The sequence below is a fragment of the Xiphias gladius genome, chromosome 23 (genome assembly GCF_016859285.1).
Source record: "Xiphias gladius isolate SHS-SW01 ecotype Sanya breed wild chromosome 23, ASM1685928v1, whole genome shotgun sequence".
Classification (NCBI taxonomy): domain Eukaryota; kingdom Metazoa; phylum Chordata; class Actinopteri; order Istiophoriformes; family Xiphiidae; genus Xiphias; species Xiphias gladius.
This window is the reverse complement of record NC_053422.1, coordinates 816,818-842,241: the sequence shown is the minus strand read 5'-3', so window position 1 is coordinate 842,241 and position 25,424 is coordinate 816,818. Positions and strand designations below refer to the sequence as shown.

Below are 25,424 nucleotides of genomic sequence, written 5' to 3'. Positions count from 1 at the left end.
CATTTATACTAACACTAATTAATTTACCCCTAGTGGTAAAACTGCGTAAACTGGACAGTCTCATTCGTGGTCCCAGTCTGTACCCTTGAGCCAAATTAGTTCGCAACCGGATGAAACGTTCAAGAGTTATAGCGGGTTGAATCGTTTGGACCACACCCACAAAATGTCTTTAGCCAATCACGTAAAAACGATGCATGATGCATCAAATCAAACACGTGGGCAGTGTTTGGCGTCGAACAGACATGGTACGGACCAAGTTTGGTGAAGCTTGGGTTGAAGACGTAGGATAGGGAGTCGAAAGTGAAAAAATTCTAAGTGGGAGAAATGTTAATGACGCTGAATGGATTCAGTGGATGATGCTGAAGAGTTTGATAGATCTGAGATAAAATCAACAGTTTTTTCATCCAAGTTTCATTGTTTGCTTTTATAGTTTCACGCCTAAAGTCTGCAGTTTTTTAAATCCAGTTCAGCAGCTGTGGTGTTGGTTTGGGAGTCTCAGGCCTCGATGACACCTGACCAAAAACCATCATGTGACGCTGCAACTCAACACTGAAACCTGCAAATGACTCTCTTTGTTTAGGGAGTTGGCTCTCACAGCTGAGTGGAGCACTTGCCTGTATGGACAAGGCCTGTTACAGTCCAGTTTTTAATTAGAGAACAGGTCATTGTTCTAACACGTCATCGTTTAAGACTGTTTCGCAAACTTCCCACCTGCAGGGATCTTTGACAGTTTACTCAGTGAAACTAAACTGTCAGTCAACCAGTTAATCGGCAGGCTGCAGCTCAGAGTCACAGTGAAACCCAACTGCTCCTAAAGTCTGCCTCTGCAGAGAACACATGTTTCCATTTCAGTCTTCAGTGTGAGGTCGAAGGATGTGATCTGCATCAGATCTTCTTCCCACGCTGCTGTGGACGAGGACGGGCAAGGGAGCGGGAACACACCAAAACTAATAGGACTGAATACTTGGGCCATTTGTTAAGAAATTCTTTTGTTTATTAAAGAACAATCCTAACATTTAGTGTGTGTTCTTACGTGCTGCAGCTCTCAACAGCTCCCTGCACTGTTCTCTTCAACATGTGTTTCCCATCGGCGGCTCTCCTCGCCCTCGTCCCTGGGCAGCGCTCCATCAGCCACTCCTGCTGGGAATTGCGTTGGCCTGAACCAGGAAGTGGGGGAAAGTGGAGGAGGATGGAGGATGGGGGTTTGTAATGTGCTACTTGGCACACTGTTGGCTCTGCTCAGTGAGCTCGGCCTGAGGTCGGTGGGAACTCGGGAGCCTCACGAGGGGGTTAGAGTTCGGGCTGAGTGCTGCAGGGAACATTGGTATTCAATGCGTCTTGGATTTGGGTCAATCAACGACAGCACAGGGGGGAGAAAAGGGGGGAGGAGGCGCGTTAAGGTAAATGAAGGGCAGACTTCGCCCGTGGGAAGTTGAGTGGTCGTTAACGGGAGACCAGCAGTGACGGGTGTGACGATATCACTGCTGTGGTCACAGCGAGGAGGTCAACGAGATTTAAAGGAAACACCAGGACAGTATAGAGCACAGCAGTATTATAACCAAGAACAACAACTTCAACCTTATCTGCCAAAGAATAATGTTCATATGCAACTGTTTTCAGTGGTGGAAGAGGTACTCAGAGATTCGCCCGAAGGGTAGGTTCTCATTTTTCCAGGTGTGTCTTAAAACAATAGTCAGGTCCCCATATGAACAGTGTAACAGGTTTTTCTTGCTGTGGTCATTCATCCTGTTCATACTGACCATTCAGTGATCCCTTCCTAAGTGATGGGGGACAAAATCCACAGCCCTCCTTTTGTACTTTAATAGATTCCCGTTTATCTGAAGCTGATACAGGACTTCTGCTGTCCAAGTTAGACATATCAAGAGGATGTCTTCCAAAGTTACTCCAAGTTCAGTACAAAATTTCCTCTTTTCGTTGTGGTCCCACCACTGCAGCTCAACAGGGAAAAGAAACACAAAGATGGAATTTTATACTAAAAAGACAGCAACTTTAGAAGATATCCACTTGATTTGATTAACTCAAGCTGCCGAAGCCTCATTTCAGCTTCAGATGAACTTGGGAATACATGTAGCACAGAACTGGGGCTGTGATTTTGCCCCCCTTTAGTTGCAGTGACAGCACATCAGCAACGGTTCTTCTAATGTCCGGTATCAACAGGAGGAATGATAATTTCAGTGGTTCCTGCTTCTCCAAAGTTAATATTTGCTGGTTTTCTTAGTCTTCTGTGACAGTAATCTGAATAGCTTTGGTTTTTGGACTGTTGGACAGACAAAACAAAATGTTTGAAATGTCCATTTTTCTGTTGACTGCAACAGCGAGGCCAGCCCCATAAACGCGAATATCCGTGACTGACTGACTTTGTGTTGAAGTTACACCATTGTTCATTGCTCTTTCAAAATGAACTGGTGCAAACAGTTTCTATTACGTCATCAGGGGGCGTTCACAGGCACTGTTGCCTTTGTCCCTAGATTTACTGACTTTTCAGACTTCTCTACACAAAAGCACCCAGCGACAAATCTAGCGACTTTCTGGACAAACCTTTGCTACTTTCCGTAGAAGAGAGTCGCCAGCGTTTGCCCGCAAGAGTGAGGTCGAAGCTTTCCCTCCGCAGGCAACACATCTCTTTGTCTTTAACTTGTCTGCTGACTCTGTCAGACAACGTTGCGGTTATAAAACCAGGATTTCAGCAGCAGAGCAGCAGCTTGGAAACGACTCGGAAGTGACAGCTGGTTAACATGTCGTCTCAATGGGCCACGTTTCAGTCACTGTTTCATACCTGTTCCATCGTCTGACAACAGAAACGGAAAAACATGTAGATGAGAGCAGCTTTATTGGGAATTATTCAAGAGAGAAGCAAAGAGATAAAGGATGGTCCAGCTATATACTAGATTTTGACCTGGTCTTTGTTGAGATTTTATGGAACAACAAAAAACTCAAAGTAGCAGAGCCTCTAAAACTGACTGAAGGACATACTGTAGCTGTGGGAGATGGATTCAGCTACTTCATTTGTCTGAATATCATTTTCAAGATATTTTTTCGGAGAAACATTAATGCCACCTTTTTATTCAACATAGCGGAAAGTACGAAACCTTAATTGCCAGTGTTTTTTACTTGCATATTCCTCTCAGTAACTACAGGCTACGTTTATGGTTGACTGGTTCAGGATACAGTCAGCGTACAAATACATAAGGAAGAACCCAGATCTCTCTGACGCTGATGTCTTCCATCCTCTCAGGTTACTCCCGTAACTCGAACAGCGTGTCTCCGCGCGGCTACGTGCCGAGCTCCACGCCTCAGCAGTCCAATTACAACACCATCACATCCACCATGAACGGATACGGAGCGGCGGGGATGACCAACCTGGGCGTACCAGGATCCCCCAGCTTCCTCAACGGCTCCACGGCCAACTCTGCTTACGCAAGTGAGTAACTTCACAATTTCAATTAAAAAAACCAAACCTCATCAGTCTGAGAGGCAGTGAGCAGGAAAGATCTTTTCTAACTGTCTAAGGGCGGCTGATATTATCAGTACTCATATTCCAGACCCTGAATTGGAAGAGAATAAGTTTTTTTGTGCACTTGCTGATAAAATCTGCAGTGTAAGGTCTCAACATGTTGAATCTTTGCAGCGTTTGAAACAAGTTAAAATGTTTTAAAAAGTAAATTCTTTGCCTCTGATATTTTGTGTGAAAGTTACAGTTTAAGCACTTAAAGAGTTGAAGTGTCAGATAAAGGACTGAGGGGAGTAAAGTGTTCATTTTAAATGATGGAGGCAGTTGATATGTCAGTTGAAGGTTACCCTCTGCATTCAGCTAAGGTTTCAGTTGAAGTGTATGCACTGAAAGGAGCTGAAGCGTCAGTGGAATTGTAAGCACTAAAAGAGTGGAGTTGTTGAGTTCGATTGATGAAAGCAGTTGATATGTGAGTTGAGGGTTGATCACTGCATTTGGCTGAAGTTTCAGTTGATATATGTGCACTGAAAAAAACTGAAGTGTCAGTTAATGTTCAAGCGATTAAAGCAGTTACATCAGCTGATGGTTATCCATCGAATTTACTTTAAATTTCAGCTCATGTGTAAGCACTGAAGGGAACTCAAGTGTCAGTCAAAGCACTGAAAGCGTTTGAAGGATCAGTTGAAGTGTTCAAGTGCCAGTTGAAGGGTATGCCCTGAAAGCAGTTGATGTGTCAGTTGAAGGTCAACCACTGCATTAAGTTGAAGTTTTAGATGAAGTGAAGTAGAACTATTTTTCGGGCATCTTCTGCCTTGATGGTCCCCAGCTGGATTTTAACTGGGGTCGTTGTGGTTCATGATTGGCGTCTCAACCCTTAGCCTACGGGAGTGCCCCGTGAACTGTTAATTGAATTGTGTATTTACTGAAAGCAGTTGAAAATATCAAAAGTCATTTGTGTTTTTGATGTTTTGATTTCAGCATGTGTTTGAAAATGTTTGAAAGAGGAAATACAATGTAATGAAGAAAGGAAAATGTTAATTTGGCTGAAAGGTTTTTCAAAAAAGCTAGTTGATGAACCGAAAGGTAATTTAGGTTGTATACCCAGCCTTACCTGTAAGACAACAGAGAACACAAATTTAGGCCTGAATATAATATTAAATAACAATTCGTGGATCTGTAGGACAGAAAATGTTACAGTGGCAAGAATCAGGCCGGAGGGGCAGAATTTCAGTCACCAAAATCCCACTACAGTAGGGTATATGCTTGAGAAAATCTAATGTGAAGAAGAAGGGAAGAACATTAACTTGGCTAAGAGCTATTAAAAGAGATAGTAAGTGCGCCTTGAGGGGACCTTTGTCAAACTACCTGACCACAGAACAAGGAAACATTCCGATTACGAATCGGAAGCTTTCAGTGCTTGACAGTTTTTTTTAACTTAACGCTTACCCAGCTCTACTTGTAAAACATCTGGTCTAATAGCATGAGATCAATGTTATATTGATACCTGGAACACAAGATACTCATGCTAAAATGTAATAGAGTTGAATTACTTCTTTTCTGTGTGTTTATTAGATGAGGAGCAGTTGTTGTTTCTTGTATTTGTGTTGAGGTTTTCAGAGAGATGCAGGTGAGGAGCAGTTGCAGTTGTGGTGCACATAATAAGAGTGAATAAAAGTGAAGCGTTTCCTGCTGCAGGAGACGAGTTGATGCTTCAGTAGTTCTCAGTCGGCCCCGTTGTTCCTCTGCCACTGAAACTTTACACTCGGCTCTGATTAACATGCCTGGAGTCGGAGCTGCTGCTTGGAAGGCGCAGGTGTGTTTTGGAGACCGGTAAAGTCTAAACTCGCCCGCAGGGAGCGCTCCATTGTTTTGGCTTCTGTATCAAAGAGCTCGGCGAGTCTCAGCGAGACTCGTTTACAAGGTAGTGAGCTCAAAACGCGTCTCCGTGCCAGGTGATGTTGTCGTCCCTGGCGACTAAACAAAAGGTGGGCTCACATCTCGCCTGGCTGAGCTACAGTTTCCCGCCGCCGAGGGTCTGAATGTGTGTGTGTCGACTGAACACCGCCATGCATTGTTCACCTCCTCCCTCCCTCCTCTGACCGCCCCCCACACCCAACCCCCTCTACTAACCACACTAACATCCTCACAGCATCCTTCATGCATTCATGCATTCACGCTTTGGGCCGAATCCATTAATATCAGCTGGAAAAAGAAACAGGAAAAAAAAAGAGGATTCAAGAAAGAGAGGGAATGAGAGGAGGAAGAAGCAGCGATCCAGGACAGACTGATAGTTGTTGGCATGAAGCGATAAATCACATTTACATTAAACCCGTTTCATTTTACAGTTCCATTTTCAAATGCTGTCCTTGAATCATTTACAGACGCACTGTGGTTCATAAACTCTGTGAAAGCTCTTAAAGGAACAGTTCCACAGTTTCTGAGATACTCTTGTTCTCTTTCTCCTTGAGAGTGAGATGTTCAGATGGATCAGTCTCATGTCTGTGTTCAGCACAGAGCTGGGGTCAGACTGGAGTTAGCCTAGCTTAGCATAAAAACTGGGAAACAGGGGAAACAGCCAGGCCGACTGTCCAAAGTTAAAAAGTACGCCCACCAACACCGCTAAAGCTCACTGATTAACATGCTGCATCTCTTTTGTCTGACAGAAGAATAAAAATCATCATTAGAGGGAGTTGCATTCCAAAGGGACGTAGCTCTCAGTGAAGCCGTCAAGGTCATGACCCCTGGATTTAGTGTGCAAAATAGGGTATCTTAGTAAGCTCGAAGCGTTTCCGACCGTGTTCTCAAATAACTTTCAAAGAGAATATGATTGAATTCTGAGTGTTAAAGTCGACACCAGCTGACAAACAATCTCACCACAAAGTCCAGTTATCAGCTGTTCTGCAGCTTTCAGTCAGACCACATGATCTTCTTTGGCAGATGTCACGGAAACTTCAAAACAAGAGAACAAATCTGAAAAAACGCTCAGAAAATGCAAATCTGATTATTTCCACGACGACCCGAGAAACCCCGGCTGCTGAGGAAGATCGTGTGATGTGATTGAAAGCCCCAGGTTACAGCTAATAAATAGACCTGTGGTGAGATTTTCTCAACCATGTCGTTGAACATTCAACTAAATAAAAAGAAAAAAAGAAAATCAAAACATTTAAAGCGTTTTAGTAGCTGTTCTGGATCTTTCAATCATATCACTTGATCTTCATTAACAGACTGAGTTTGTCCAAAATCCTAAAAAAGTGTTTGGAAAAATTCAATTTGACATGTAAATGTCTACAACAGATGAGCAACGATGAAGAACATGTGTTTTATGAGCCACTATATCTGAACATTAATGTAACGAATAAACGTGAGCGATCCAGAGCCCTTTGGGAAATTTTTGGAGTCTCTTGTCACTAGTTTTTTTTTCTCTAAAATGTCTCCAAAAAGTTTTTCTTCTATTTCCTTCTATTTATATTTTCCTATTTTCCTCACTCAGCTAAAGAGTCGGTTAATGTTGGGGCGATACTGTTTTATCAACTGCCGTTTTCAAGGTCAAAATCGGAATTTTTAATTATATTCTCTGTAAATGGTGGAGTTAGTTCCTTGCATGGTCTAAACTTCCCCCAGGGTTAAGAAAATAGCTCCCAGAATAGTTTCCAAGACCTGAGCTCAGAGTTTTCAACTGTAGCGTTAACGCTCTTCGCTCCTCTAAAATAACAAACTGACATTTTTACATTTCTGTTTCCTTACAGGTGTTGCTAGGTGTATTTTTGAACTTTGGACAGAGCCAGGCCAGATGTTTCCCTGGCTCCCAGTCTATCCTAAGCTAAGCTAACTGCATCCGACTCTAGCTCTGTCCTGAACACACAATAATAGATAATATCCATCTGGTGACCTGACTCTCAAAAGAAAGAAAACAAGAGCGTCTCCCAAAATGTCAAACTATTCCTTTAATCGGAATCAGAGGTCAGATGTAGGAGCAACAGGGAAAAAAACTGTTTTATTTCCAAAAAACACACGGGAGGAGACCGAATGATGGGTTTATTTACTGAGAAGTCTACTCATTACATGTTATTAAACAGCTGACTCTGCACAAACAAACACACGCACACTCACAAACACACACCTGTGCGGTTTGTGTGGATGAAGCTGCTGCTGCTCTCAGGTTGGATCAGGTTGGTTTTTTGAAAAGACCAAAAGTTCTTCAAGTTATGGATCAACTTTGCCAGATGTGCAGCTGTTTGTGCTCGGAGCATGTTTCTTCCTCCAGACCTCGGGTCGATCTGAGGCAGGGACCCATTCCTCCTCCGCATCCTCCTCTTCTTCATCCTCCCATCCTCCTCCTCCTCCTGCACGATCCACCGACCACTCACCTACTCTGTCCGTCTGCTTGCTCGTTACGTCACCTCCTCCTCCCGTAGGTTTACCCTCCTACCTTACCTTCCCTCGTCTTCCTCACCTCCTCCTCCTCTTCTTCCTCTGCTCCCATAGGCCCTTATTCATTCTCTCCTGTCCATATGGTTTCTGCAGTCAAACAGAAGAGCGCCTTCGCCCCTGTTGTGCGGCCACAGACCTCCCCGCCCCCCACCTGCACCACCACCAATGGCAGCAACCTCCAGGGTGAGCATCCCACCCCCCCTCCCGCCTGTCAGCACCCCCGTCCTCTGCTGTCCTCGTCCATGTCCCTTCTGGACACACAGACGTCACTCCAGCGTCACTGTAATGATAATGATTCTTTACTTGTTACATGTGTTGACCTGGTTTTAAACATTCGATGGTCAAAGTTGATCCATAACTTCTGGCACTTTTTAGGAATCTGATCTGGAGGATAAAGTTTAAAGGTTAAGAGCTTTTTATTGATGCTTAGCACTGCTACAGGTTCCATCCTCGACTCCCAAGAGAGAACAATCTCGTCAATTCGACTTGTTTCTAAAGCAAATTGTTTCAAACATTTCCCAGAATCTGGTTTAAGATACACTCTTATTATTACAAAATTCTCGAAACATGTTGGTTTTTCCTGGAACACGGTTGGAATATGTTGACAGCACTGGCAGATTTGTCCTACGCGCTTTTTGGGGCTCCTCCTTGAAAAGGTGGAGCTTTTTTGCAGTGGCTTGAATGAAAAATCTGGGTGTTTGGGAATTGGCCACTAAGTCGTCAGATTCATTAAGTTAACTATGGTGACACTGAAATTGTTTTCATGAGGATTTTGGGACCTGAAAATAGGGAGCGGGGAAAAAAATTGTGTAGAAAACAGGCCCCTATTCTGACGCTGACAAATCTGACAAATTTAGTGTTATTGTACGTTTCACGAAAGAGAAACCTGTAGGGGTCAGTGATCAACAAAATATGTTAATTCATATTGGTATGGTAAAGAGATTAGGGGGGTACCAGTGGAGGACTACGTCCATACGCTCGTACATGCGTTGACAGCGCTTGGGGAGCTACAACCCACTGGTGTGGTGCCCAGCCCCCTCCGACAGTTGAATCTGACTGAATCTCTTTGTGCCTGGTCCTCTTTCAGCCATGGCAGGTCTCATCGTCCCCCCCATGTGAGGAGGATTCTCAGCCAGATACCGTCAGACCCCCCCCCCCCCGAACCCCAGTGCTGATGGCCCCGCCCACGTCAAACAACACAACAACAACGGCAGCAGCGAAAAATCCTTCCCGTCATCCCTCGGTCCGACCGCTGCACCGGAAGAAAAACCGAGCTCCAGGCAAAAATCCTCATCGACGGATTCGCCGTCAGATGACGCCGTCGTCATGCTCGTTCTTTTTTCTGATGACAGCTGAAGCCCCTGCAGACGTCAGCTCGGACCATTTAGTGAAAAATCGGACAGCCGAACAGAAAACGCCTCCTCCGACATCTGCAGTGGCTCCGCGTCGAGGGCGGCGCTCCCCCGGAGGAGGTCAGGGGTCGGGGATGTGAACTGTGGGTGGGAGGGCAGGTGTCTGCAGTACCACTAGTTGCGTGAGTATTGTTGTGCTGAGTTATTAAACAGGTTCGTTTGACTTCAGAAGTCTGCGGAGACTGGACAGGTCTCAGATCAGTTTAAACCACTGTGAGACAGGAAGGAGGCGTGTCCACCGGGTGCTTCTGTTCACTGCAAAGACGTCACCGAGAGAGGTTTACTCGACCGTAGACCACATTGGACTATGTCCTAACTTTATCTGGTTAAATTTAAAGACCGTTCCAGTGGTTCTGTATGTTTTAGCGATTTAGTGCAAATCACAAATACTTTTGCAAACCTTGCTTCTTTCAGAATTTTCGTTCCAGGCAGCCAGTCGACTCCATTTATTCTCATACGATGTGGAAATGAAGGAACAGACTCCTGAAACTTGCTTGAGTTGCGTAGTCCCTCACAGTGAACATCAAGCCTAAATGAGCTTGTGTCAAAGTTATGTGATTGTATTGTAGTGCAGACTTTTCATATCGTTTTTTCCATTGACGGAGTTCTGCACAGGCCTCTTTAAGACCTGACCCACAGGAGAGAACTGAACGTAGTCCAAGCCCAAAACTTTCAGGATTTTGTTGAACCTGTAGGACTCGAGTTGTTCCACAGAACTTTACAACTAAATTGAATTGTCACACAACAGTAATGTAACTTTGACAAATATTCAATCCGGACCTCAGATTCACTTTTACTAGTGGATTATGAGATAAGTGCACCTCTTCAGACCTTTAAACTCTTGTTGATCTGGTCTCATCTCATAGACAAGTGCAGCTGGCGATGAGTCAAACGATGAGGAACCGACGTGGATTACACAACGTAAGACAGTTTAAAGAGTCTGTTAACGGACAATTGCTACGGACATTAGTGGAAACCAATCGAAGACTGGAAAAATACACTCATGTGCGTGCACAGTAAAAATAGGTACACGGTTCGTACTTAAAACACTTCTGTAGGGGCCTGCTGGTGTCCTTGCATGTTTTTGGTCATTTATTCCAAATTCACCATCAGTCTTCAGGTTGCTTTCCTTCAACCCATGCAGACCTTGGTTTGAGGCTGTTTTTATGAAAATCAGCTTGCAGAGAGAAAAATGATCACATTCTGTCAACATTATTTCTACTTTTATTTCTACACAGTCCAGACTTTTCAGCTCATCATCTAATTTCTAATGCCTCAGCATGCAACAATAAGTGAGAGAGCAATAAATGGAGACACAGCGGAAGGTATTGGAGGACTAAACCAAGTTTCTGCAGATTCATTTTCAAAACGAATGAAGATTAACTATTGTGATTGTTGGAAAACGGTCGCCAGTGATGGTGAGTGTGTAGTTTTTCACTAAATGGGCTAAAATGTGCAAAGCAGTGATATGGTCCTTTAATTTTAGAGTTAATGTTTAAAATGATCCTCTTTGTTTTAAGTATGAAAAATTGGTGGCAAGGTTTCATGGCGCAAACAAAAAAAAAAAAAATATATATATATATATATAAATATATATGTACAATATTCACTTATTGGAGTTTAGAGTTTGGTCAAGAAACAAACTACGGTCAGGAATAAACGTAACAGAAATAAGTATAAGCTGAATGTGATCGGTCCTCGCTGGATCAGAAGCTCTCGCTGAACGCCGAACCTGAGTCGGACCGAGTCCAGAAACCAGGAAGAATGAAACTCTTCAAATCTTTTTTCAAATCTGGAAAAACCGTCAGACGGCTTCCAGATTTGACAGGTTTTCAGTCAAGAATCCCAAAATCCCCTCCTCCCCACCAAACCCAGAGGACCGGACTCCTTAAGGACCACTGATTAATATCACATCTAATAGCATTTTCCTTTCTGTACCATAGCTTTTAACCAATGTTTGTGTCTCATATTCTAAAAGGGAGGAAAATGCAGTAATTTTCTAAGCTAAAGAGAGAATTAACGAGCGTCCTGCCGAGGAGAGAAGTGCTAATGTTACACTGACGTTTGTCTGAATAAAGTCGAGGCAGCCCAAGGTTTTTCATTTTTCTTTCATTTTCAGGGGCTTTTTCTGTCTAGCTTTTTTTGTTTTGTTTTGGACGTCTCTCATTTTTGAATCCAGTACAATAGTGCTGTTTTGCGGGTGTGTCGAGTGGTAGATTTTAACCAGAAAAAGCTTACAGCAGTTTTAATCACATTTAGGTACCAGATTTTCTTGTTATTCTTCTGATTGTGCTTATTTTCTATGTATTTATAAAGTATGTTTTGGGGAGTTCCTTTTGTGAGTTAGGCCTGAATGATAGTCTCAAATATATATGTAAACACATTTGATGTCTTAATACCTTTTAGATATTGTAAAAAGAGTGAACAAGTGAGAGGAATTAACCCTTTTGTAAAAACAAAAAAACGTCATGACAAGGTCACCCTGTTTTTGAAAGCAGGACATAAAAATCGCTTTCATCACTTTTGTATAAAACTGCTTTTCCGATACGATATTTAACTTTTTGTAAACAGCATCATTTGTGTTTCCCCTGGTTCTTCTCGTCCTTTGTGTATTATTGTGAAATGTATAATCATGGTTATTTCTTAATGCACTATTTTTTTGGGGCACTTAATAAGAGCAATGCATCTTAGCCAAAAAAAAAAAACAAACAAAAAAAAAACTTAAAAGTTTAAAAAAAAACAAAAAAAGATGAACGCTAGAACGATATGCACCAATATGTTTTTTTCTGCCATTCTGAAATGGCAAAAATCCTTGTCATGTGAAATTTTTATATTTCAGAAGCTTATAACGTCATAATACTCCACCACTCTTGTTTTTGGACCAAGCGTATCTCTTGGTTTCGGTGTTTAGAAGACAATATTTTATCCATCTTAATATTAGACCCGACCCTAGTCTTTGTGTTTTTTGGTGAGAATGATTGTACGATTTAAAAACAGGCAGCAGATTTTAAAACCACTCCGAAAATGAGTTTTTGGGTCACTGATCTCAAGGAAACTTCCATCGATGTTGGTGTTGTTGTTGATGGTGCTGTTCTCGTCGTCACACACAATCTGGATCATTTACTTATGCAACTGTTTTCCATTTCTGTAATGCAAGCCTGTCTTCCACGCTGCTGTGGAAAAGTTTGGGAAATTTAAAGAACTAAATGTCCTGTTTGATGCCTTACGATCAACCGCGCTTCAACACAAAGTCTTACCTTTTACGTTCATTCGGCAAAGTTTTAGTTCGGCAGTGATTATCGTAGGACGCTTCAGTTGAATTTGTAATTTGATTCATTGGAGGAGCCGTTCTCCAGTTAAATGCGAGAATTTTTATTTTTCTGCACCAAATATTTGTCCCTCAGGTTCCCCAAATAATATGAGGTTTGTATAATTAGCACTGATCTTAAACTGAAAAAGCTGCGTTAGCGCTTAGCCTTTTCAGATAACAAAGGAAGGAGCTACGACACGACCTGGGAGTTTGATGGAGAAGTGCACCTCAGTCATGAAAGAAAAAAAAGAGAAGACGTTCTCTTGTAATTATTACTTCTATATCGCATAATTATAATTTAATATGTCATAATCACAAGAAATTATAATACATTTTTATAGTTAAGATATCAAATTACATTCAAACTAATAATTTCAGCATTAGCAACTCACACTTTGCAAAACAAATGTCTTAATTACAAGAAAATCATCTCACTTATCCAGCACTTATTTCTCAGAATTACTTGAAAACTCTTACATTATTCAAATCTTCCGAGAAAAGTGTCTCACAATTGCAAGATCCAAAAAAAGATCGAACAGACTTTATGAATTATGAACAGACTTTTACATTTACAAGATCGGTATCTCAGTTGCGAGGAAACAATCTCACACTTTAGAAATCCGCATCATGAAATTTCAAGAAAATGACCTTAATTTACAAGAAAGTTATCTTACATTTCCAAGATCTGTATTTCGTAAACTACGAGACGCAGATCACGTCATTATGATAATTATGAGAAAATATCTATTTTTTCCCTTTCATTAACGCAATGCACTTTGGTAATTCATGTTCAAGGCCTGATGTAGAAACTGTTTTCCCAAACTTTAAAGTTTGTGCTGAAAGAACCAAGAATCCCCTATCGTCTCTGTAACTGTTGTGAAAAATAAAATCCCTGGAATCTCTAAAATTCCTTGGAAATGAGAACCAGAGGTGAGGGCAGGAATCTGAAGACTGGACAGATTAAACATTTGACTTTATGCAAATCCAGCAGGACTGACGGAAACCTTCAGTCCCTGCACGTCACCCAGACGCATCGTCTTGACTGGCGGGTGAACATCTGTCCAGTGTCTTTGGGAAAAGCCATTTTTTTAGTTAAACTAATGAAACCAAGCCTGCAGAGCAAACAGCCACACCTCGAACTGAACGTCTCAGTTCAACATGAACTCCCACCTCCGTGGCCACTTTTCAAACAGCTTGCTAAAATATTTTTTTGTCACAGTTGTAGAAAGTTTGCTTCTCACCATCCTGGTTTTAAAAACTGCAAAGTATCTTTTTTCGATGTTTTACTTCAATGTGAAAGAGGGCAGAGGTACTGCATCTTTGTGAAATATGAAATATATCATCAAAGTATATCAAAGCACAATGTTTAATTAATGTCTTTAGAATACAGCCGGGGGGGCAACACCCCCAGGTTTTTTTCTTTTTCTGTCTCTGGTCATGCTGTAAATAGATGCATGTTTTTTGTTCTTTTGTTTTGTTTTTTTTTCCTGTGATCCAGTGCTTTTTGTACAGAAACAGTCTAATAAAGATTACATTTGGCTTGAACCTGTGAGCTGGCAGAAGTGTTGATTTTAAGGTTGAAAATGTTATCAGTCCCAAACGGGAATTAAAGTTGTACAAAAAGAAAAGAAAGTACTGAAACGGACACATAGTGTTGAAAAACCACAAATATAGAAGCGACGGACAGACACCGTACATAAATACTTCCAGAGTCTGCATAAACAAATAAATAGCACAAATGAAGTAAATACTGAAAATGAATACAAAACGGCACTTTACTCACCGCCATGTAGACGTTTTGAAGAATTCATCGCATCGGTGTTTGCTGCGGTAACGGCGCTGGTGGAGGAGACCAAATCATTTCTTCATCGGAAGAAGACAATTCATCCGTCCGGTAAATGAATCTTGTTAAACTCGTCAGATAATACGTTCAATTCTTTGCATCATCAGACTGGAACAAGGCTATTTTTTTCAGAGTAAAGTCTAGGGCCTAGCTTTCAGAAGTGGGGACACGGCGAAGTTATATCAAAAATTCAAACGCATTTAAATTAATCTAGCAAGTAAATTGCAATAAAAATGGTTAATCTATCCATATTTTTGGTACAAAGCAAAGAATAGAAATGCTCTGTAAATGTACTAAACTGCGCTTATATTCAGATATCTGATACGTTCTGATAATGCTGCAGTTCTATTTACTACACAGGGCTCTGTGCTCTACGGTGTTATCCTTGACTCACGTTTAATTCTAGTGTCTTTTTTGGAAAATATAAACTGTAAATTAAAAAAAAATAGAGATTTTTTTTTTTTTACTCGAAAAAACACACTTGGGATGAGGCCCCAAGCAGTGTCTGCAGGTATTCCTTTCAGTTTGCACACAGCCCCAACGACCTTCATGAAAAGCCAAAGGAGAAGCAAAACATAGAACAAAATGATTCTGTTAAGCATTCAGTGCTGCATGTTCGGCCCATGGCTGTGAGCGCGCAGTAATAACTGAAGGTGACTCAGATGTTCTCTCATCTGGACCGTGGCGGCCGGGCGGTCAGAGGATGCAATTTAGAGACATTTACAAAGAAAATCAACCTGAAACTGTTTATCCCCAGTGGATATCAAGCCCCGGTAAAAGTTAACCTTTTGGAGACCCAACATTTTACCAGACAGCATCCATTTTTAGCTCAACATGAATCATGAAAACATGATTCACCACAGTAAATAAAGCTGTCGAATAAATGTGGTGGAGGAATAGAAATACTCCTGTAAAGCAGCAGAACTCGAGATGGACCTGAAACTGAAGATAAAGCGTAGAACATTCTCCATCCGGAATCTCAAAACTTCCAAACCTTTCCAACATGGTTCATCCAGCGGAAATCTTCTCCAAACGACCTCCAAAGATTACAGAGGATTGTGGCGATGGAGCTCTGAGTGACGTTTTGAGTCGAGCCGATGCAAATCAATCACTGAACCTCCGAGCCAAAGCAACAATCCTTCAGTCAGAGGGAGAGCTCTGCAGCAGGTAAAAACATTAGCCGGGGTAAGGAGGGAAATATGCCTGAGGATGACGTGACGGTTCGTGCACAAGACATGATTCAGGAGGGTTGAGATGGAGGTTTGAGTAGACAGTCAGGAATCCTTCTGTAAATCTACGATCCTTAACTCTTAGAGAAACAGTCTGACGGATTCTTTCCCCCCTGAAGTTACAGGTCATTTTCTTCAATCCGTTATTTGTGCGGTGAGTGTAGTTTATTCTTGTGCTTAGATCTGAATCCATGAAGAGCTGCTGGACTGATGACATTTGCAGAAAACCAGGACACATGGACTGATGGAGACGAGGACTGAGGGAGTCAACAATGTTAATGTAAGGGAAGTGATTAAGGGACTTGAGAGCAAGGGCCCATGGTGGCCCCAGACTCCCAGGGGCCCCGAAAGCCCAAGGTTTACTCCATATCAATTGGGTCCATATATATTTTGATTAATGGCAAATTAAAGAATTTCGTACCACTTAAAGCAGAATGAGAACTCTGACGGGTCCAGTGGCCCAAAATCTGGTTTTTAGACCTGCACTGTCTTAGTTTCTATTTGCTGTGAAGTTTGTTTTATCAAATTGCTTCAATGTTTTTTTTTACTGTGTTTCAAGTCATTAAAAGAAAGAAAACCTTTGTTAGGTCGTATTATTCTATCGCAGGAGAACTATCAGGCTGCAACCAACAACTATTTTCATCATCAGTACATCTGACAATTATTTCCTTCAATAATTATTGATTATTCAGTGTATAAAACTGTGTGTTATTCCCTGAAACCCCAATAAACATATTGTGATGTCTGCTTTCGTCTGACAGTCAAATACACAAAAGAAAGAAAAAAAAGAAAGTTTACTGTCACAGAAAACTGGGAAACTGGCAAATATTCATATTTCAGGAGCTGGAACCAGTGAAGTTTTATCATTTTGGCTTAAAATTGAACAATATTAACATAACTACTGATCAATTAAATCAGTTTTCAAAATTGATGAACTGACTGACAGAGTACTGGTTGGTTTCTGGGGAAATAATGAAGCTGCCAATGTGTGTTTGTATTCTATTAATTTAAATGAAACAATACACATAAACCCTGCAAAGCAATATTTCGTTGATTTGCTTTGAGGTCGACTTTCCTCAGACGTTGCCTGTGATGGGACAAGTTTAGCCAATCACCACAAGCCAAAATCGGTACAGGTATAAAAGAAGCAGCCATACGAACGTCTACGAACGACACCTGGACACGTCCGTGCACGTGTTCCAGACTTCAGGACTTATACCATGTCAGAAGTAATCTAACACACAAACAAAACCTTTAAACCATATTCAAATGGTAATATTCACAGAATACTGAAAAAAAGTGTGATTGTACCCAGACCGAAGTGTGATAATCAGACTGAAAATCCATTTTAATTCTCAACATAGTGTTCATGGCAGCTGTTCCCTTTTATTTTGCCTTAAACAGTCAGAGGCAACTGACGAATCCTACCCAATGTCAATGTCACTTTCAGCGTCAGAGAAGCTGTGGTCGAGGTTTTTGGGAGCAGCTGACTTTTTCACGTGGAATTAAGAGTTGTTATTTCTGTAAATCAACTTGCAACAACCTGTACAGCTGCATCGACAAAGCTCTGATTGGCTGGGTTGTTTTTCCAACCGGGAAAAAAGCCATCAGTGAGAACAACACTGGACGTCTTTGAGTCACCGAGACAAATTTCCACGTAGGTGGCGATCCAGATTAGAAGAGTCTTGATGGATTTAAGAAACCTCCTCAGCACAAGAGAAGGATTTTTGAGGAAACAGCTGTAAATCCAGTGCTCACATGGTAAAATACCAACACATGAGCATCGAAGAGCAGCTCAGAACCATCAACAGGCCTGGACAAATAAAAACTGGGTTCTTCAGCAGACTTCTCAGTCCTCTACATTCCTTGATGCTGAGAGAAGAAAAGAAACTTTCCTTTCAGAGTGTGATAAGTGCTTTGTAAAGTCTGAAGGTTAGCTGTGGTCTTTATCAGGCCTGCAGTCCTGAGAAGGAAGTCTGGTTTCAATCGAGGAGGACCAGAACAGTCCAGTATCAGAGTCTGCAGCAGAGAGGAGGAGGTGTAGGGGCGGAGGTGATAACGGGGGATGTTTGGCAGCGTTGGCCTGCAAAGGCTCCGTTACTGGGACAAGCGACTTTCACCCCACCGTCAGCACCAACCCTGATGAATTGTGAAGTCAATTTGTTGAATACACAGCGCTTGTTACCGGAGACCAGCACCCCGAGGCTGCAGCAGCAAAACACCCAAAGAAAACCTTCGCACATCCGCGGCCAAACTCCACGCTGCAGCTGCCAGAGCAAGCTGAACGCCAACCATCTCACATTCACGGAGAGAAGAAGTAGCGCTGCGTCGCTGAGAGAGGCCGTTTACGGTCGGAGAACATTTTGATGGATACGATGAATCGGAAACGCTCGATCGGGATTTCTTCTGGGCAGAGTTAGAGGGAAAAGGTTGAGGCTGGAAGAGAGGCTGCCGATTGGTTGAAGAGGTTTGTGGAGAATGGGGAGGAGCGCTGAGAATGATGTGTGGGAGTCATGTAGATGATCACAGACGACTAGAAATACTGTTGAAGCCTATACTTTAAATTGAAATTAGCCTAACGAGGATGAACTGTTAGCACGCATGTTCATGAAATATATAGTAATGTAAATCTCATATAAAGAAAAGCAGCAGGAAGCAGGAAGTAATCGCTTGTAATGAGCAGTATCTTCAGACAGACACCTAATGCAGCTGTCGGAGAGCAATCTGAAAATTAACAAATTACCTTTCCCCTGAAATGCATGGTGATCGACTTGGAACTCCCCAAAGACCAACAGCGCGATCGACCAGCTGGTGAGTCGTTTCTACCAACGCGATAAAATCACTCGAAAGTAGCATGTGATAATGTCCATTTTCCAATAAAAGAAAAGTTCACAGCAGTGTTACATGTGTCAATGAAAACTGTGGCCAAAACTGTTTGTTAACCTTTTTTTAGGTTAAGGATGATGTGAAAGACAGCCAAATGAACTAATGAACTAATGAACAAATGAACTAATGAACTAATGAACTAATGAACAAATGAACTAATGAACTAATGAACTAATGAACAAATGAACAAATGAAAAATGAACTAATTAACTAATTAAGTAATGAACAAATGAACTAATGAACTAATGAACAAATGAACTAATTAAGTAATGAACAAATGAACAAATGAACTAATGAACAAATGAACTAATTAAGTAATGAACTAATGAACAAATGAACTAATGAACACATGAAAAATGAACAAATGAACTAATTAAGTAATGAACAAATGAACTAATGAACAAATGAACTAATTAAGTAATGAACAAATGAACTAATGAACTAATGAACAAATTAAGTAATGAACTAATGAACAAATGAACTAATTAAGTAATGAACTAATGAACTAATGAACTAATGAACAAATGAACTAATGAACTAATGAACTAATGAACAAATGAACTAATGAACTAATGAACTAATGAACAAATGAACTAATTAAGTAATGAACAAATGAACTAATGAACTAATGAACAAATGAACAAATGAACTAATTAAGTAATGTAATGAACAAATGAACTAATTAAGTAATGAACAAATGAACTAATGAACTAATGAACCAATGAACAAATGAACTAATTAAGTAATGAACAAATGAACTAATTAAGTAATGAACAAATGAACTAATGAACCAATGAACCAATGAACAAATGAACTAATTACTGTTTTAACGACCACAGTTTGCTCTTTTGATTTGAAAAGCAGCTAAAACTTGACCCACAGATTGACAACTGTCCATCACGTGTCATGGGGATGTGGCCCCCTGTTGACTGGCGATTGGACCTGGACGCGAGACCGTTCCATTTGGATACGAGCAGCAGGTTCGGCTGCGTGAGAGTGTTAATTTCGTCAACGAAAACTGTGACGAAAAAACACTCGCTGACGTCCTTTTTTTCACGACAAAAACAAGACTCAGTGAAACGAACTTTACATTAAAACACTCATTAGTTCAATTGTCCCTTTGTCCATTTGACTTTATGTCTGGTTCACAATATTTCCATTCAGTGGAGCTTTTCTTCTTCGTTGGTCCGCTTCATGCCATGGATTTAGTAATAAATGAAATAATGCAGCAACATGAATAACACAAACTATATCAAGCGCTTTACTACGTACATTCAAGGAATAATTTTGAAATCATTTTCCCCAGTAGGAAGGAGTTTGCTGAGAGCTACGGGAGGTGAGAAGGCCAAAAATATTTTTTCTGCCGCTCCGAGCTGCTGATGTTTTGGCCTCATGAATAGTCGAAATATTTTTTAATCAGTCGGAGGAGGAGGTGGTGTCGAGTTAGTCCAGGTGTGTTTGGTTTGGGCGAGCCCGGGAGTTAAGTGACATTATGTCACTGCTGCTCTCCATACATCTGCGTTCTCAAACGCTGAAGAATTACACCATTTCCTGCGAGGTGATGATGTCATTGTGATACTACCGCAGGCCCAGTTTTAGGCTTTTCTGTGTGTGTGTGTGTGTGTGTGTGTGTGTTTTATGGCGTTACAGTGCTCAGGTCTGATGGGGGGACTGTAAGTCATCGCACACAGGAAGAGCTCTTGGCCCCGGCCTTTGCGATGACACCGGAGCCCTCGCCAACTAGGCTCTGAGCTGGAGAAGGTATGTAAATCACTCGTCCAAAGGTTCACGCCTGCCAGCCCAGTTTCCTGGGAAGGACGAGGTTCTGGACGAGCTTTGGAAATCAGATGCGGGTCCATCGAAACCATGTGTTGCTCAACCTTGACTCCATCAATACAGAGCAGATATTTCAGAGAGTTTCCTCATCGCTGTGACGCTTGAAACTAACGCTTAGGAGTTAAGACTCTGTGAGACCCGGTTCAGGTAGAGTCAGGTGCCTGAAAGACCTGTTGCAGGTTCGGTCAGGTATTTTTTTGCAGATCTTACTCAGGGTTTGAAATACTGAGACCTGGTACCATGTTTCACCATGTTTCAGGATCTGTGGATTAGTTAATTAAAGTCTGAAGAATCTGACGGATAATCTGGAGAAAATAACTGAGCAGCCGCAAAATCAGGATTCTGGACCCAAACTTTGGACCGCATTCACAAAGCGCTCCCTGGAAGTGATTCAATCCAGACGTTGAGCTCCATTAAGGCTTGAATCAGGTCCCGGTCAGGGTCCGGCTTGCTCTTTCGAAGAGCTGATTAGTCGATTAATCAAGTCAAGCGACAGAAAATTAACCGCAGCAATTTTGATAATCAGTTAATGGTTAGTAGTTGACAGACTCCATGTCCAGTCTTTAGCAGAGCGTTTCCATTCTAGAGACTTTCCTCTTCTCCATTACATTTCAGAACATAACGTTATACGTTAGACTCCACTGCATTTTTCTGACAGTTGGGTAATGATTACTTTGGAGATTCACATTTCAGGTTCAAGTCTGTCCTTTTGCTTTTACCTTTTCCTGTCAGCTATACCACATATTATATACAAATGCAACAAAAATGTAGAAAATGTCAACTTTTACTGTGGAAAAACCGCCAGGTGTTTAAACGTCGTGGCCGTAGCCAGGATTTTAGAAAGACACGAGTCCAAGTTTCCTGCAATACAACCAGACCCCCCCCCCGAGACAGAAAGTCAAAAGAATAATAATACTAATTAATTGGCAACAAATCAAAGTATTGATTCAGTCACTTATCAAAGCTGGGGCTATAGGCTGCTTCCATCTGCTTCGGTGTGTTAGATTTTCTACTTTGTCACTGATTTTCATCACAGGAAAATGAACATGTTTGGGTTTTTAACTGTTGGTTGGACAAACATTTTCTGACATTTTATAGATCAAACAATTGAGAGGGAAATAATCTACCGATTAAACGATAATGATAAAATCTCAGCCCTACTCTGGGGTTTTTGTCTTAAACATTCACACAGTTTACAGCGGCGGTTGATTTTATCCCACGTCTGCCTCAGCAGGAGCAGGTTTATTCTGTCGTGAAGAACAAATCAGAGCGAACTCAGCATCAGGAAATGTTGCGGTTTCTTTTACAGCATCAGCAACATCGACACTGTTTATAGTCAGGGCTTCTGAGGCAAACGACAGGTGTGACAGGTGTTACTGGATCATTCTCAGTATACGTCAGGTCCAACTGTTGGTTTCACAGTTTAAGTGAATCCAGGGGAAGCTTTCCATCAATAACGTTTCATAATTGACTTCAATTTCCACAGCTGCTAAAAGAGATGTTTCTGTGTGTGTGTGTCTAAGGTGACATTTAACTCCTCACAATTTAACGTTTCTGACATCGTTCCTATTAGAGGTAATATCCTGCTGTCTCAAATACTGACTACAGCACCAAATGTGGATTAATCTGAAAATAGTCCCCAACAAAGTCAATGTTTCCTCCTGTTTGATAAAAAAACCACAGTGAGCAGCTGTTTTAGGAAAATTACTGAGCATTTTTCAAAATGAAACTAAATGTTTGTGAGGAGTTTTTGAAGATCTACGTCTTCAGTGGGAACCAATGGTCTCGGAGCCGAGAGCCACAGACAGAGGAGGGACGGTCTTGAGAGACGGACCGACACACTGCTGGTTTAGATCCAAACGTGGGGTTTGCCAAGATTGTTGCTATCCCCAAGACTGAAATTGTACGTCCATGGAACCATTAACTTTGACACACCAAAACGTTGGTCAGTCCACCTTTTTTTAACCACATTCTGAGCCAAATTATTGATCCAGACTTAAATATCTCAACAACTATTCGATTTATTGCAATAAAACTTGATAAAGACATTCATGTCCCCAAGAGGATTAATTGCAATATTTCAAAAACAGGAATTAACCGAGCACTTTTGTGGGTTAAACTTTTATTTTGTACGATCATAGTTTAATTTTTTGTGTTTTTAATTTCCTTTTCAGCTACTGAGTTCTTGTTTTAGTTTCTCATTAATTTGCCTGAATCATGTACACAAACTGTTGACGTGACAACATAAACTGAAATCTACCAAATGCACCGAACAAAAACCTGATCAGCCTTGACTTACCTGCTCTCTGTTCCCTCCAAGTTCAGCTCTGTTACAGCTCATCGATGGTCATTTGGTTTGGTTTTGGTATTCTCACGTACCCCAGCTGGGGCTCGAGCTCACGTCTCCACACCACTGATTGTGTCTTTCCTCACTGAGCCGCCTCCAGTGCTGAGAGGCACAAGGAACCAGAGAGAGAAGGAAGATCCGTTCGTAGCAGGAATCTGCAGAAAATTCAACTCCATCAACCTGCAAGGAAACAAACTTCACAAACCTCAGATCGAACACTTGCTCACACTGGTAAACTGACAGAATAAAGACTGTGTAGATCAGCTCGTGGGTTCACATCCTGTCTGTGCAGGCTGTTAAACTGATAACTTCACAATTGAATGAATGGATAATGCACTTGGTGTGCGCTATGGGGGTTTCCATCCACTAGTTTTTACAGACATTTTACATTTTCGCATTAAAATAAAAAGAGTGATTCACCAAAAATAAAAAATCTTAACATATTGCAAAAACGTTTTTGCACTTGGCTGAGGTGTAAATGTTGGTGGAACCTGGAACCTTCCTCACATCAACACACGGAACCAACAGAAACGTCAGGTTTCCATCATGTTCTCCACGTGGTTTTCCATCGTCTGAGCTTCGACTGCAGCTCTTTTAATGCCGTGCCCTCTTCTTCTCTGGTGGTTCAACGGCAGCGACCGGAGAATCGGCTCCACCTGCTGTTGATCAGCTCATATTCACACAGCAGCAGCGGAGGGAAACAAGACTGGACTCACGTTTTACTTTGGAGCGTTTTCTGGAAATTCAGTTGAAATTTGAGCAAAATCTGCCTTTGGTGACACGCTCTGTGTGAGGCTCAGTTTTTCTTCAAAATTCAAACTTTTTCGTTTGAACGTGGGAAAAAATTGAGTATTACCTGACTGTGATGACCTGTTTCCATTCAAAATTGCAGTCTATGATCAGAAGTACTAGAAGCAGTTTGCCTCGTGGTCCAGCAGAGGGCGCTCTTAAAATTCATCCCCTGCTTGACCCATCGGTGCCCTGGTGACCTATGAGTAAACTTCAGCAATCAATAAAAATGGAGGAGGACAGAATTGATCGTCACGACACCGAAGCCTCTGAGGCGCAGGGTGTTCTGGGTTCTTCACCTCACATGACTCTGAGTCTACACCTGCTGCTGCAGCTCAGGTGGGGCAGCAGAGGCACCAGAAACCAGAGGAGCAACGTCACCGGTTCAGCCTGGTCTGACGCCTACTCAGCACACACAGTGCAGCTGTATGACGCCTCCTGGGAAGGTATAAAGACAATACTATAATCAATTAGTCGATCGACAGAAAAATAATCTGCAGCTGTTTTCTAATTGATTGATAATCATTTCAATAAGAGCAGCTTCTAAACATCTACTGGTTCCAGCTTCTCGGTTGTGATGATTTGCTTCTTCTTTATCATATCTGATTTATTAACTGGATATTTTTGCATTATTGACTCTTTGCTGAATAAATCAAAACGTCTGAAAGTTATTCAAATTAAAAATTTAAAATGAAAAAAAAAAATCAAAATTCAAATTAATCCAAACAAATATTGTTAGCGTTGGTTGAGATTTGTTTGAACTCCACCCTGATACGAGCCAGAGCAGACCTGCCACGTAATGAGCCTGAAAAGGAATCAGTACAAAAGATGAATTCGTCCTCTGTTTTGCAGCACTACTTACAGTTGTCTACAGTAAGATTAAGAAGCATAAATCCACCTCATTTGCCTTCATGCATTTAGTATGTTACAGGCCACACACACACACACACACACACACACACACACACACACACACTGAGATCGAGAGGTAGCGAGCCAGTCTGATAAATACAGAGGCGAGCGCAGAGCATTTCCCCTCCCATTAAACACACCATCAGATCCTTTAACAGGTAACATGAACAGTGTTGAGTATGAGCAGGAATATAGAAAACGTCCTGAAGTTTTGTTTCCACTTCCTCCTCCTCCTCCTCCTCAGAAGTAGCGAAACGTTTTTAAGGAGGACAGACTTTGTGCACAACACCTCCTGGAGAGGACAGGAATGCGAAGCACTGGAGTACACTTTACACCTGCTTCCCTTCTTCATCTGTCTTCATTTTTCTGGAGGAGGCAGGATGTTTGGCTTGGCTGCGACCTGCACCATGACTTAATCCCTGGGTGCTATTGTTAAATTTTTTCGAGCAAAAAAGTAATGAAAACCAAATGCGGCGGAGGGACCCCGTTTCAGGTTTCAGGGCCTGCGCTTTAACAACGTTACGTTTCCAGCACGTCGAGGCCAAATAACTCACTTATGTTTCCCTTGTAATATTACGCCAAACATGAGATCTTTACTTTGTCAAATCTGGTAAGTATCAAACCAACTGTATCAATAGGAAAACAGTTTTAATAAGCATTCCCAGGCGAGGGCTGAGAAACACCTCTCACCTGGAAGCTATTAGAGCCAACAGGAAATGGAGGCAGAGATCGAGTGCTTCCCAATAATGTGTGTGTCCCCCTGGAGAGAGAAAATATGTAGATTCATCATAAAACATATCTGAGAGCTTGGACTGTAACAGAGGGGAGAAGATCAGCAAGGACAGCTGGGCATCTCCAGCCCTCCGAGATAACATCGCAGAAAACATCTGCGGATGCAGCAAGCAGATAGCGTTTCATCGCTCATGTCGCACCATCTCTCCTGACAGTCAGACTGTA

At 41.7% G+C, this 25,424-nt stretch overlaps 1 protein-coding gene across 1 annotated transcript in view; it reads left to right on the top strand.

The window, feature by feature from the left end:
• Positions 1-9,022, top strand: part of LOC120785668 (transcription factor COE3-like) — a 166,767-nt gene extending 157,745 nt beyond the window's left edge. Inside the window, exons 14-16 of the mRNA XM_040120543.1 lie at positions 3,257-3,442; positions 7,997-8,185; positions 8,991-9,022. Coding sequence (XP_039976477.1) covers positions 3,257-3,442; positions 7,997-8,185; positions 8,991-9,022 — 407 coding nt within the window. The remainder of the gene's footprint in view (positions 1-3,256; positions 3,443-7,996; positions 8,186-8,990) is intronic.
• The last annotated feature ends 16,402 nt before the right edge of the window (positions 9,023-25,424 follow it).